The 13,865-nt window shown below is 41.4% G+C and overlaps 1 protein-coding gene across 2 annotated transcripts in view; it reads right to left on the bottom strand.

Moving 5' to 3' along the window:
* camta2 (calmodulin binding transcription activator 2) overlaps positions 1 to 13,865 on the bottom strand; it is a 70,276-nt gene that overhangs the window by 20,407 nt on the left and 36,004 nt on the right. For both annotated transcript variants that reach the window (XM_072376121.1, XM_072376122.1), the window contains exons 12-13: positions 8,998 to 9,124; positions 8,647 to 8,781 (exon numbers count right to left, since the gene is read on the bottom strand). In XM_072376121.1, the coding sequence (XP_072232222.1) occupies positions 8,647 to 8,781; positions 8,998 to 9,124 (262 nt within the window). The remainder of the gene's footprint in view (positions 1 to 8,646; positions 8,782 to 8,997; positions 9,125 to 13,865) is intronic.

Genomic DNA, 13,865 nt, shown 5'->3' with positions numbered 1-13,865 from the left:
GGTTTCAGAAAGCTGCAGAACTATTGATCAGGACACTTTAAAGGTTACAGAAAGCTGCAGAACTATTGATCAGGACACTTTAAAGGTTACAGAAAGCTGAAGAACTGTTGATCAGGACACTTTAAAGGTTTCAGAAAGCTGCAGAACTGTTGATCAGGACACTTTAAAGGCTTCAGAAAGCTGCAGAACTATTGATCAGGACACTTTAAAGGTTTCAGAAAGCTGCAGAACTGTTGATCAGGACACTTTAAAGGTTTCAGAAAGCTGCAGAACTGTTGATCAGGACACTTTAAAGGTTTCAGAAAGCTGCAGAACTGTTGATCAGGACACTTTAAAGGTTACAGAAAGCTGCAGAACTGTTGATCAGGACACTTTAAAGGTTTCAGAAAGCTGCAGAACTGTTGATCAGGACACTTTAAAGGTTACAGAAAGCTGCAGAACTGTTGATCAGGACACTTTAAAGGTTACAGAAAGCTGCAGAACTGTTGATCAGGACACTTTAAAGGTTTCAGAAAGCTGCAGAACTGTTGATCAGGACACTTTAAAGGTTACAGAAAGCTGCAGAACTATTGATCAGGACACTTTAAAGGTTTCAGAAAGCTGCAGAACTGTTGATCAGGACACTTTAAAGGTTTCAGAAAGCTGCAGAACTGTTGATCAGGACACTTTAAAGGTTTCAGAAAGCTGCAGAACTGTTGATCAGGACACTTTAAAGGTTTCAGAAAGCTGCAGAACTATTGATCAGGACACTTTAAAGGTTTCAGAAAGCTGCAGAACTATTGATCAGGACACTTTAAAGGTTTCAGAAAGCTGCAGAACTGTTGATCAGGACACTTTAAAGGTTTCAGAAAGCTGCAGAACTGTTGATCAGGACACTTTAAAGGTTTAAAGCTGCAGAACTATTGATCAGGACACTTTAAAGGTTTCAGAAAGCTGCAGAACTATTGATCAGGACACTTTAAAGGTTTAAAGCTGCAGAACTATTGATCAGGACACTTTAAAGGTTACAGAAAGCTGCAGAACTGTTGATCAGGACACTTTAAAGGTTTCAGAAAGCTGCAGAACTATTGATCAGGACACTTTAAAGGTTTCAGAAAGCTGCAGAACTGTTGATCAGGACACTTTAAAGGTTACAGAAAGCTGCAGAACTATTGATCAGGACACTTTAAAGGTTACAGAAAGCTGCAGAACTGTTGATCAGGACACTTTAAAGGTTACAGAAAGCTGCAGAACTATTGATCAGGACACTTTAAAGGTTTCAGAAAGCTGCAGAACTATTGATCAGGACACTTTAAAGGTTACAGAAAGCTGCAGAACTGTTGATCAGGACACTTTAAAGGTTACAGAAAGCTGCAGAACTGTTGATCAGGACACTTTAAAGGTTTCAGAAAGCTGCAGAACTTTTGATCAGGACACTTTAAAGGTTACAGAAAGCTGCAGAACTGTTGATCAGGACACTTTAAAGGTTACAGAAAGCTGCAGAACTATTGATCAGGACACTTTAAAGGTTCCAGAAAGCTGCAGAACTTTTGATCAGGACACTTTAAAGGTTACAGAAAGCTGCAGAACTGTTGATCAGGACACTTTAAAGGTTTCAGAAAGCTGCAGAACTATTGATCAGGACACTTTAAAGGTTTCAGAAAGCTGCAGAACTATTGATCAGGACACTTTAAAGGTTTCAGAAAGCTGCAGAACTATTGATCAGGACACTTTAAAGGTTTAAAGCTGCAGAACTATTGATCAGGACACTTTAAAGGTTTCAGAAAGCTGCAGAACTGTTGATCAGGACACTTTAAAGGTTCCAGAAAGCTGCAGAACTTTTGATCAGGACACTTTAAAGGTTACAGAAAGCTGCAGAACTGTTGATCAGGACACTTTAAAGGTTTCAGAAAGCTGCAGAACTATTGATCAGGACACTTTAAAGGTTTCAGAAAGCTGCAGAACTATTGATCAGGACACTTTAAAGGTTTAAAGCTGCAGAACTATTGATCAGGACACTTTAAAGGTTTCAGAAAGCTGCAGAACTGTTGATCAGGACACTTTAAAGGTTTCAGAAAGCTGCAGAACTGTTGATCAGGACACTTTAAAGGTTTCAGAAAGCTGCAGAACTATTGATCAGGACAGTTTAAAGGTTTCAGAAAGCTGCAGAACTATTGATCAGGACACTTTAAAGGTTACAGAAAGCTGCAGAACTGTTGATCAGGACACTTTAAAGGTTTCAGAAAGCTGCAGAACTGTTGATCAGGACACTTTAAAGGTTTCAGAAAGCTGCAGAACTATTGATCAGGACACTTTAAAGGTTTCAGAAAGCTGCAGAACTGTTGATCAGGACACTTTAAAGGTTTCAGAAAGCTGCAGAACTATTGATCAGGACACTTTAAAGGTTTAAAGCTGCAGAACTATTGATCAGGACACTTTAAAGGTTTCAGAAAGCTGCAGAACTGTTGATCAGGACACTTTAAAGGTTCCAGAAAGCTGCAGAACTTTTGATCAGGACACTTTAAAGGTTACAGAAAGCTGCAGAACTGTTGATCAGGACACTTTAAAGGTTTCAGAAAGCTGCAGAACTATTGATCAGGACACTTTAAAGGTTTCAGAAAGCTGCAGAACTATTGATCAGGACACTTTAAAGGTTTAAAGCTGCAGAACTATTGATCAGGACACTTTAAAGGTTTCAGAAAGCTGCAGAACTGTTGATCAGGACACTTTAAAGGTTTCAGAAAGCTGCAGAACTGTTGATCAGGACACTTTAAAGGTTTCAGAAAGCTGCAGAACTATTGATCAGGACAGTTTAAAGGTTTCAGAAAGCTGCAGAACTATTGATCAGGACACTTTAAAGGTTACAGAAAGCTGCAGAACTGTTGATCAGGACACTTTAAAGGTTTCAGAAAGCTGCAGAACTGTTGATCAGGACACTTTAAAGGTTTCAGAAAGCTGCAGAACTATTGATCAGGACACTTTAAAGGTTTAAAGCTGCAGAACTATTGATCAGGACACTTTAAAGGTTTCAGAAAGCTGCAGAACTGTTGATCAGGACACTTTAAAGGTTCCAGAAAGCTGCAGAACTTTTGATCAGGACACTTTAAAGGTTACAGAAAGCTGCAGAACTGTTGATCAGGACACTTTAAAGGTTTCAGAAAGCTGCAGAACTATTGATCAGGACACTTTAAAGGTTTCAGAAAGCTGCAGAACTATTGATCAGGACACTTTAAAGGTTTAAAGCTGCAGAACTATTGATCAGGACACTTTAAAGGTTTCAGAAAGCTGCAGAACTGTTGATCAGGACACTTTAAAGGTTTCAGAAAGCTGCAGAACTGTTGATCAGGACACTTTAAAGGTTTCAGAAAGCTGCAGAACTATTGATCAGGACAGTTTAAAGGTTTCAGAAAGCTGCAGAACTATTGATCAGGACACTTTAAAGGTTACAGAAAGCTGCAGAACTGTTGATCAGGACACTTTAAAGGTTTCAGAAAGCTGCAGAACTGTTGATCAGGACACTTTAAAGGTTTCAGAAAGCTGCAGAACTATTGATCAGGACACTTTAAAGGTTTCAGAAAGCTGCAGAACTGTTGATCAGGACACTTTAAAGGTTTCAGAAAGCTGCAGAACTATTGATCAGGACACTTTAAAGGTTTAAAGCTGCAGAACTATTGATCAGGACACTTTAAAGGTTTCAGAAAGCTGCAGAACTGTTGATCAGGACACTTTAAAGGTTCCAGAAAGCTGCAGAACTTTTGATCAGGACACTTTAAAGGTTACAGAAAGCTGCAGAACTGTTGATCAGGACACTTTAAAGGTTTCAGAAAGCTGCAGAACTGTTGATCAGGACACTTTAAAGGTTCCAGAAAGCTGCAGAACTGTTGATCAGGACACTTTAAAGGTTTCAGAAAGCTGCAGAACTTTTGATCAGGACACTTTAAAGGTTACAGAAAGCTGCAGAACTGTTGATCAGGACACTTTAAAGGTTACAGAAAGCTGCAGAACTGTTGATCAGGACACTTTAAAGGTTACAGAAAGCTGCAGAACTATTGATCAGGACACTTTAAAGGTTCCAGAAAGCTGCAGAACTTTTGATCAGGACACTTTAAAGGTTACAGAAAGCTGCAGAACTGTTGATCAGGACACTTTAAAGGTTTCAGAAAGCTGCAGAACTATTGATCAGGACACTTTAAAGGTTTCAGAAAGCTGCAGAACTATTGATCAGGACACTTTAAAGGTTTCAGAAAGCTGCAGAACTATTGATCAGGACACTTTAAAGGTTTAAAGCTGCAGAACTATTGATCAGGACACTTTAAAGGTTTCAGGAAGCTGCAGAACTATTGATCAGGACACTTTAAAGCTTCAGAAAGCTGCAGAACTATTGATCAGGACACTTTAAAGCTTCAGAAAGCTGCAGAACTATTGATCAGGACACTTTAAAGGTTTCAGAAAGCTGCAGAACTGTTGATCAGGACACTTTAAAGGTTCCAGAAAGCTGCAGAACTATTGATCAGGACACTTTAAAGGTTTCAGAAAGCTGCAGAACTGTTGATCAGGACACTTTAAAGGTTTCAGAAAGCTGCAGAACTATTGATCAGGACACTTTAAAGGTTACAGAAAGCTGCAGAACTGTTGATCAGGACACTTTAAAGGTTTCAGAAAGCTGCAGAACTATTGATCAGGACACTTTAAAGGTTACAGAAAGCTGCAGAACTGTTGATCAGGACACTTTAAAGGTTTCAGAAAGCTGCAGAACTGTTGATCAGGACACTTTAAAGGTTACAGAAAGCTGCAGAACTGTTGATCAGGACACTTTAAAGGTTACAGAAAGCTGCAGAACTATTGATCAGGACACTTTAAAGGTTACAGAAAGCTGCAGAACTGTTGATCAGGACACTTTAAAGGTTACAGAAAGCTGCAGAACTATTGATCAGGACACTTTAAAGGTTTCAGAAAGCTGCAGAACTATTGATCAGGACACTTTAAAGGTTACAGAAAGCTGCAGAACTGTTGATCAGGACACTTTAAAGGTTACAGAAAGCTGCAGAACTGTTGATCAGGACACTTTAAAGGTTTCAGAAAGCTGCAGAACTTTTGATCAGGACACTTTAAAGGTTACAGAAAGCTGCAGAACTGTTGATCAGGACACTTTAAAGGTTACAGAAAGCTGCAGAACTATTGATCAGGACACTTTAAAGGTTCCAGAAAGCTGCAGAACTTTTGATCAGGACACTTTAAAGGTTACAGAAAGCTGCAGAACTGTTGATCAGGACACTTTAAAGGTTTCAGAAAGCTGCAGAACTATTGATCAGGACACTTTAAAGGTTTCAGAAAGCTGCAGAACTATTGATCAGGACACTTTAAAGGTTTCAGAAAGCTGCAGAACTATTGATCAGGACACTTTAAAGGTTTAAAGCTGCAGAACTATTGATCAGGACACTTTAAAGGTTTCAGAAAGCTGCAGAACTGTTGATCAGGACACTTTAAAGGTTCCAGAAAGCTGCAGAACTTTTGATCAGGACACTTTAAAGGTTACAGAAAGCTGCAGAACTGTTGATCAGGACACTTTAAAGGTTTCAGAAAGCTGCAGAACTATTGATCAGGACACTTTAAAGGTTTCAGAAAGCTGCAGAACTATTGATCAGGACACTTTAAAGGTTTAAAGCTGCAGAACTATTGATCAGGACACTTTAAAGGTTTCAGAAAGCTGCAGAACTGTTGATCAGGACACTTTAAAGGTTTCAGAAAGCTGCAGAACTGTTGATCAGGACACTTTAAAGGTTTCAGAAAGCTGCAGAACTATTGATCAGGACAGTTTAAAGGTTTCAGAAAGCTGCAGAACTATTGATCAGGACACTTTAAAGGTTACAGAAAGCTGCAGAACTGTTGATCAGGACACTTTAAAGGTTTCAGAAAGCTGCAGAACTGTTGATCAGGACACTTTAAAGGTTTCAGAAAGCTGCAGAACTATTGATCAGGACACTTTAAAGGTTTCAGAAAGCTGCAGAACTGTTGATCAGGACACTTTAAAGGTTTCAGAAAGCTGCAGAACTATTGATCAGGACACTTTAAAGGTTTAAAGCTGCAGAACTATTGATCAGGACACTTTAAAGGTTTCAGAAAGCTGCAGAACTGTTGATCAGGACACTTTAAAGGTTCCAGAAAGCTGCAGAACTTTTGATCAGGACACTTTAAAGGTTACAGAAAGCTGCAGAACTGTTGATCAGGACACTTTAAAGGTTTCAGAAAGCTGCAGAACTATTGATCAGGACACTTTAAAGGTTTCAGAAAGCTGCAGAACTATTGATCAGGACACTTTAAAGGTTTAAAGCTGCAGAACTATTGATCAGGACACTTTAAAGGTTTCAGAAAGCTGCAGAACTGTTGATCAGGACACTTTAAAGGTTTCAGAAAGCTGCAGAACTGTTGATCAGGACACTTTAAAGGTTTCAGAAAGCTGCAGAACTATTGATCAGGACAGTTTAAAGGTTTCAGAAAGCTGCAGAACTATTGATCAGGACACTTTAAAGGTTACAGAAAGCTGCAGAACTGTTGATCAGGACACTTTAAAGGTTTCAGAAAGCTGCAGAACTGTTGATCAGGACACTTTAAAGGTTTCAGAAAGCTGCAGAACTATTGATCAGGACACTTTAAAGGTTTCAGAAAGCTGCAGAACTGTTGATCAGGACACTTTAAAGGTTTCAGAAAGCTGCAGAACTGTTGATCAGGACACTTTAAAGGTTTCAGAAAGCTGCAGAACTATTGATCAGGACAGTTTAAAGGTTTCAGAAAGCTGCAGAACTATTGATCAGGACACTTTAAAGGTTTCAGAAAGCTGCAGAACTATTGATCAGGACACTTTAAAGGTTTCAGAAAGCTGCAGAACTATTGATCAGGACACTTTAAAGGTTTCAGAAAGCTGCAGAACTTTTGATCAGGACACTTTAAAGGTTACAGAAAGCTGCAGAACTATTGATCAGGACACTTTAAAGGTTTCAGAAAGCTGCAGAACTGTTGATCAGGACACTTTAAAGGTTTCAGAAAGCTGCAGAACTATTGATCAGGACACTTTAAAGGTTTCAGAAAGCTGCAGAACTGTTGATCAGGACACTTTAAAGGTTTCAGAAAGCTGCAGAACTATTGATCAGGACACTTTAAAGGTTTCAGAAAGCTGCAGAACTATTGATCAGGACACTTTAAAGGTTTCAGAAAGCTGCAGAACTGTTGATCAGGACACTTTAAAGGTTACAGAAAGCTGCAGAACTGTTGATCAGGACACTTTAAAGGTTACAGGAAGGTCAAAAAGAAATTAGGCTGGACTCTGGGTCAGACTCTGGGTCTGACTCTGGGTCAGACTCTGGGTCTGACTCTGGGTCTGACTCTGGGTCGGGACTCTGGGTCTGACTCTGGGTCAGACTCTGGGTCTGACTCTGGGTCTGACTCTGGGTCAGACTCTGGGTCAGACTCTGGGTCTGACTCTGGGTCTGACTCTGGGTCAGACTCTGGGTCTGACTCTGGATCTGACTCTGGGTCAGACTCTGGGTCTGACTCTGGGTCAGACTCTGGGTCTGACTCTGGGTCAGACTCTGGGTCAGACTCTGGGTCAGACTCTGGGTCAGACTCTGGGTCAGACTCTGGGTCTGACTCTGGGTCAGACTCTGGGTCAGACTCTGGGTCAGACTCTGGGTCTGACTCTGGGTCAGACTCTGGGTCTGACTCTGGGTCAGACTCTGGGTCAGACTCTGGGTCTGACTCTGGGTCTGACTCTGGGTCAGACTCTGGGTCTGACTCTGGATCTGACTCTGGGTCAGACTCTGGGTCTGACTCTGGGTCAGACTCTGGGTCTGACTCTGGGTCAGACTCTGGGTCAGACTCTGGGTCAGACTCTGGGTCAGACTCTGGGTCAGACTCTGGGTCTGACTCTGGGTCTGACTCTGGATCTGACTCTGGGTCAGACTCTGGGTCTGACTCTGGGTCAGACTCTGGGTCTGACTCTGGGTCAGACTCTGGGTCAGACTCTGGGTCGGGACTCTGGGTCAGACTCTGGGTCTGACTCTGGGTCAGACTCTGGGTCAGACTCTGGGTCAGACTCTGGGTCAGACTCTGGGTCTGACTCTGGGTCTGACTCTGGATCTGACTCTGGGTCAGACTCTGGGTCTGACTCTGGGTCAGACTCTGGGTCTGACTCTGGGTCTGACTCTGGGTCAGACTCTGGGTCTGACTCTGGATCTGACTCTGGGTCAGACTCTGGGTCTGACTCTGGGTCTGACTCTGGATCTGACTCTGGGTCAGACTCTGGGTCTGACTCTGGGTCAGACTCTGGGTCTGACTCTGGGTCAGACTCTGGGTCAGACTCTGGGTCAGACTCTGGGTCAGACTCTGGGTCTGACTCTGGGTCTGACTCTGGGTCGGGACTCTGGGTCTGACTCTGGGTCAGACTCTGGGTCTGACTCTGGGTCAGACTCTGGGTCAGACTCTGGGTCTGACTCTGGGTCAGACTCTGGGTCTGACTCTGGGTCTGACTCTGGGTCAGACTCTGGGTCAGACTCTGGGTCAGACTCTGGGTCAGACTCTGGGTCGGGACTCTGGATCAGACTCTGGGTCAGACTCTGGTTCGTTACTCTTTAGTCAAAGTGAGGAGTGTGAGGAGGAGGAGCTGTGACTGACCGTCCAATGAGAGCCAGTCGAGCTGAGAGCTGGGCAGAGAGCTGGCGTTCCTCGCTCTGTACTCGAACAGAACCGACGAGGACACGGAACCACCGGACTCCAGAACCTGCAGACACACCAGACCGGCCTCGTGGGCTGAAAGACAGGAGAAAGAGTTCGTCAGCAACAACAGGACAGATGTGAGCAGAGCTGCTTCCACCGTCTGCAGGATGGAACCAGGAACAGATCAGTCACTGAAGCATCTGATGGTCCAACATCAGCCAGAACCGACTCCGTTTCCCACAGCTTTGAACCATTTCTATTCTCAGGACTGATCTGAATGAGAAGCAGAAAGCTGGAATAAAGGGGTACCTGGGCAGTAGCAGCGCAGCACTCCTGGCTGGATCAGTGAAGCCGGGACGGTGCTCTGATCAAAAACACACGAGTATCGGCCGGACGGCTCGCTCCACGGCCCGGTGATCAACACCTTCACTCCACCCTGCAGAGGATCAGAACCACGGTCAGAACACCGCGGAGAGAGCAAGGCATCAGGTGAGCTTCCCCTCAGCTGGAATGAGCTAAAGAGTCAGTCTGAAGGGTCAAGCTGGTCCCTCTGGACTCAATACATTCAGTTTCAAAAGTAAGAACCGAGCAACTCAAGACATGTGTTCAAACCAGCTGTTTGTTGTGTTCAAACCAGCTGTTTGTTGTGTTCAAACCAGCTGTTTGTTGTGTTCAAACCAGCTGTTTGTTGTGTTCAAACCAGCTGTTTGTTGTGTTCAAACCAGCTGTTTGTTGTATTCAAACCAGCTGTTTGTTGTGTTCAAACCAGCTGTTTGTTGTGTTCAAATCAGCTGTTTGTTTTGTTTAAATCAGCTGTTTGTTGTGTTCAAACCAGCTGTTTGTTGTGTTCAAACCAGCTGTTTGTTGTGTTTAAATCAGCTGTTTGTTGTGTTCAAACCAGCTGTTTGTTGTGTTTAAATCAGCTGTTTGTTGTGTTCAAACCAGCTGTTTGTTGTGTTTAAACCAGCTGTTTGTTGTGTTCAAACCAGCTGTTTGTTGTGTTCAAACCAGCTGTTTGTTGTATTCAAACCAGCTGTTTGTTGTGTTCAAACCAGCTGTTTGTTGTGTTCAAATCAGCTGTTTGTTTTGTTTAAATCAGCTGTTTGTTGTGTTCAAACCAGCTGTTTGTTGTGTTTAAACCAGCTGTTTGTTGTGTTCAAACCAGCTGTTTGTTGTGTTTAAATCAGCTGTTTGTTGTGTTCAAACCAGCTGTTTGTTGTGTTTAAATCAGCTGTTTGTTGTGTTCAAACCAGCTGTTTGTTGTGTTCAAACCAGCTGTTTGTTGTGTTCAAACCAGCTGTTTGTTGTGTTCAAACCAGCTGTTTGTTGTGTTCAAACCAGCTGTTTGTTGTGTTCAAACCAGCTGTTTGTTGTGTTCAAACCAGCTGTTTGTAGTGTTTAAACCAGCTGTTTGTTGTGTTCAAACCAGCTGTTTTTGTTGTGTTTAAACCAGCTGTTTGTTGTGTTCAAACCAGCTGTTTGATGTGTTCAAACCAGCTGTTTGATGTGTTCAAACCAGCTGTTTGTTGTGTTCAAACCAGCTGTTTGTTGTGTTCAAACCAGCTGTTTGTTGTGTTTAAACCAGCTGTTTGATGTGTTTAAACCAGCTGTTTGTTGTGTTCAAACCAGCTGTTTCATGTGTTTAAACCAGCTGTTTGTTGTGTTTAAACCAGCTGTTTGTTGTGTTTAAACCAGCTGTTTGATGTATTTAAACCAGCTGTTTGTTGTGTTTAAACCAGCTGTTTTTGTTGTGTTCAAACCAGCTGTTTGTTGTGTTCAAACCAGCTGTTTGTTGTGTTTAAACCAGCTGTTTGTTGTGTTTAAACCAGCTGTTTTTGTTGTGTTCAAACCAGCTGTTTGTTGTGTTTAAACCAGCTGTTTGTTGTGTTCAAACCAGCTGTTTCTTGTGTTTAAACCAGCTGTTTTTGTTGTGTTTAAACCAGCTGTTTTTGTGTTCAAACCAGCTGTTTGTTGTGTTTAAACCAGCTGTTTGTTGTGTTCAAACCAGCTGTTTGTTGTGTTTAAACCAGCTGTTTGTTGTGTTCAAACCAGCTGTTTGTTGTGTTCAAACCAGCTGTTTGTAGTGTTTAAACCAGCTGTTTTTGTTGTGTTCAAACCAGCTGTTTGTGTGTAAATCAGCTGTTTGTTGTGTTTAAACCAGCTGTTTGTTGTGTTTAAACCAGCTGTTTGTTGTGTTCAAACCAGCTGTTTTTGTTGTGTTCAAACCAGCTGTTTGTTGTGTTTAAACCAGCTGTTTGTTGTGTTCAAACCAGCTGTTTGTTGTGTTTAAACCAGCTGTTTTTGTTGTGTTCAAACCAGCTGTTTGTTGTGTTTAAACCAGCTGTTTTTGTTGTGTTTAAATCAGCTGTTTGTTGTGTTCAAACCAGCTGTTTGTTGTGTTTAAACCAGCTGTTTGTTGTGTTCAAACCAGCTGTTTGTGTGTAAATCAGCTGTTTGTTGTGTTCAAACCAGCTGTTTGTTGTGTTCAAACCAGCTGTTTGTTGTGTTCAAACCAGCTGTTTGTTGTGTTTAAACCAGCTGTTTGTTGTGTTCAAACCAGCTGTTTCTTGTGTTTAAAGCAGCTGTTTGTTGTGTTTAAACCAGCTGTTTGTTGTGTTCAAACCAGCTGTTTGTTGTGTTCAAACCAGCTGTTTGTTGTGTTTAAACCAGCTGTTTGTTGTGTTCAAACCAGCTGTTTGTTGTGTTTAAACCAGCTGTTTGTTGTGTTCAAACCAGCTGTTTGTTGTGTTCAAACCAGCTGTTTGTTGTGTTTAAACCAGCTGTTTGTTGTGTTCAAACCAGCTGTTTGTTGTGTTTAAACCAGCTGTTTGTTGTGTTCAAACCAGCTGTTTGTGTGTAAATCAGCTGTTTGTTGTGTTCAAACCAGCTGTTTGTTGTGTTCAAACCAGCTGTTTGTTGTGTTCAAACCAGCTGTTTGTTGTGTTTAAACCAGCTGTTTGTTGTGTTTAAACCAGCTGTTTGTTGTGTTCAAACCAGCTGTTTGTTGTGTTCAAACCAGCTGTTTGTTGTGTTTAAACCAGCTGTTTTTGTTGTGTTCAAACCAGCTGTTTGTTGTGTTTAAACCAGCTGTTTTTGTTGTGTTTAAATCAGCTGTTTGTTGTGTTCAAACCAGCTGTTTGTTGTGTTCAAACCAGCTGTTTGTTGTGTTCAAACCAGCTGTTTGTTGTGTTCAAACCAGCTGTTTGTTGTGTTTAAATCAGCTGTTTGTTGTGTTCAAACAAGCTGTTTGTTGTGTTTAAACCAGCTGTTTGTTGTGTTCAAACCAGCTGTTTGTTGTGTTTAAACCAGCTGTTTGTTGTGTTCAAACCAGCTGTTTGTTGTGTTTAAACCAGCTGTTTGTTGTGTTCAAACCAGCTGTTTCTTGTGTTTAAACCAGCTGTTTGTTGTGTTTACATCAGCTGTTTGTTGTGTTCAAACCAGCTGTTTGTTGTGTTCAAACCAGCTGTTTGTTGTGTTTAAACCAGCTGTTTGTTGTGTTTAAATCAGCTGTTTGTTGTGTTCAAACCAGCTGTTTGTTGTGTTTAAACCAGCTGTTTGTTGTGTTCAAACCAGCTGTTTGTTGTGTTTAAACCAGCTGTTTGTTGTGTTTAAACCAGCTGTTTGTTGTGTTCAAACCAGCTGTTTCTTGTGTTCAAACCAGCTGTTTGTTGTGTTTAAACCAGGTGTTTGTTGTGTTCAAACCAGCTGTTTCTTGTGTTTAAACCAGCTGTTTGTTGTGTTTAAACCAGCTGTTTGTTGTGTTCAAACCAGCTGTTTCTTGTGTTTAAACCAGCTGTTTGTTGTGTTTAAACCAGCTGTTTGTTGTGTTCAAACCAGCTGTTTGTTGTGTTTAAACCAGCTGTTTGTTGTGTTTAAACCAGCTGTTTGTTGTGTTCAAACCAACTGTTTCTTGTGTTTAAACCAGCAGTTTGTTGTGTTTAAACCAGCTGTTTGTTGTGTTCAAACCAACTGTTTCTTGTGTTTAAACCAGCAGTTTGTTGTGTTCAAACCAGCTGTTTTTTGTGTTTAAATCAGCTGTTTGTTGTGTTCAAACCAGCTGTTTGTTGTGTTCAAACCAGCTGTTTGTAGTGTTTAAACCAGCTGTTTTTGTTGTGTTTAAACCAGCTGTTTTTGTTGTGTTCAAACCAGCTGTTTGTTGTGTTCAAACCAGCTGTTTGTGTGTAAATCAGCTGTTTGTTGTGTTCAAACCAGCTGTTTGTTGTGTTCAAACCAGCTGTTTGTTGTGTTCAAACCAGCTGTTTGTTGTGTTTAAATCAGCTGTTTGTTGTGTTCAAACAAGCTGTTTGTTGTGTTTAAACCAGCTGTTTGTTGTGTTCAAACCAGCTGTTTGTTGTGTTTAAACCAGCTGTTTGTTGTGTTCAAACCAGCTGTTTGTTGTGTTCAAACCAGCTGTTTGTAGTGTTTAAACCAGCTGTTTTTGTTGTGTGTAAATCAGCTGTTTGTTGTGTTCAAACCAGCTGTTTGTAGTGTTTAAACCAGGTGTTTTTGTTGTGTTTAAACCAGCTGTTTTTGTTGTGTTCAAACCAGCTGTTTGTGTGTAAATCAGCTGTTTGTAGTGTTTAAACCAGCTGTTTTTGTTGTGTTTAAACCAGCTGTTTTTGTTGTGTTCAAATCAGCTGTTTGTTGTGTTCAAACCAGCTGTTTGTTGTGTTCAAACCAGCTGTTTGTTGTGTTCAAACCAGCTGTTTGTTGTGTTCAAACCAGCTGTTTGTTGTGTTCAAACCAGCTGTTTTTGTTGTGTTCAAACCAGCTGTTTGTTGTGTTTAAACCAGCTGTTTGTTGTGTTCAAACCAGCTGTTTGTTGTGTTTAAACCAGCTGTTTTTGTTGTGTTCAAACCAGCTGTTTTTGTTGTGTTCAAACCAGCTGTTTTTGTTGTGTTTAAATCAGCTGTTTGTTGTGTTCAAACCAGCTGTTTGTTGTGTTCAAACCAGCTGTTTGTTGTGTTCAAACCAGCTGTTTGTTGTGTTCAAACCAGCTGTTTGTTGTGTTCAAACCAGCTGTTTGTAGTGTTTAAACCAGCTGTTTGTTGTGTTCAAACCAGCTGTTTGTGTGTAAATCAGCTGTTTGTTGTGTTCAAACCAGCTGTTTGTTGTGTTCAAACCAGCTGTTTGTTGTGTTCAAACCAGCTGTTTGTTGTGTTTAAACCAGCTGTTTG

Source organism: Leuresthes tenuis, unplaced genomic scaffold, assembly GCF_036924035.1.
Source record: "Leuresthes tenuis unplaced genomic scaffold, fLeuTen1.0.hap1 SCAF_22, whole genome shotgun sequence".
NCBI classification, from domain to species: Eukaryota; Metazoa; Chordata; class Actinopteri; order Atheriniformes; family Atherinopsidae; genus Leuresthes; species Leuresthes tenuis.
This window is presented reverse-complemented; position numbering and strand designations above follow the sequence as displayed.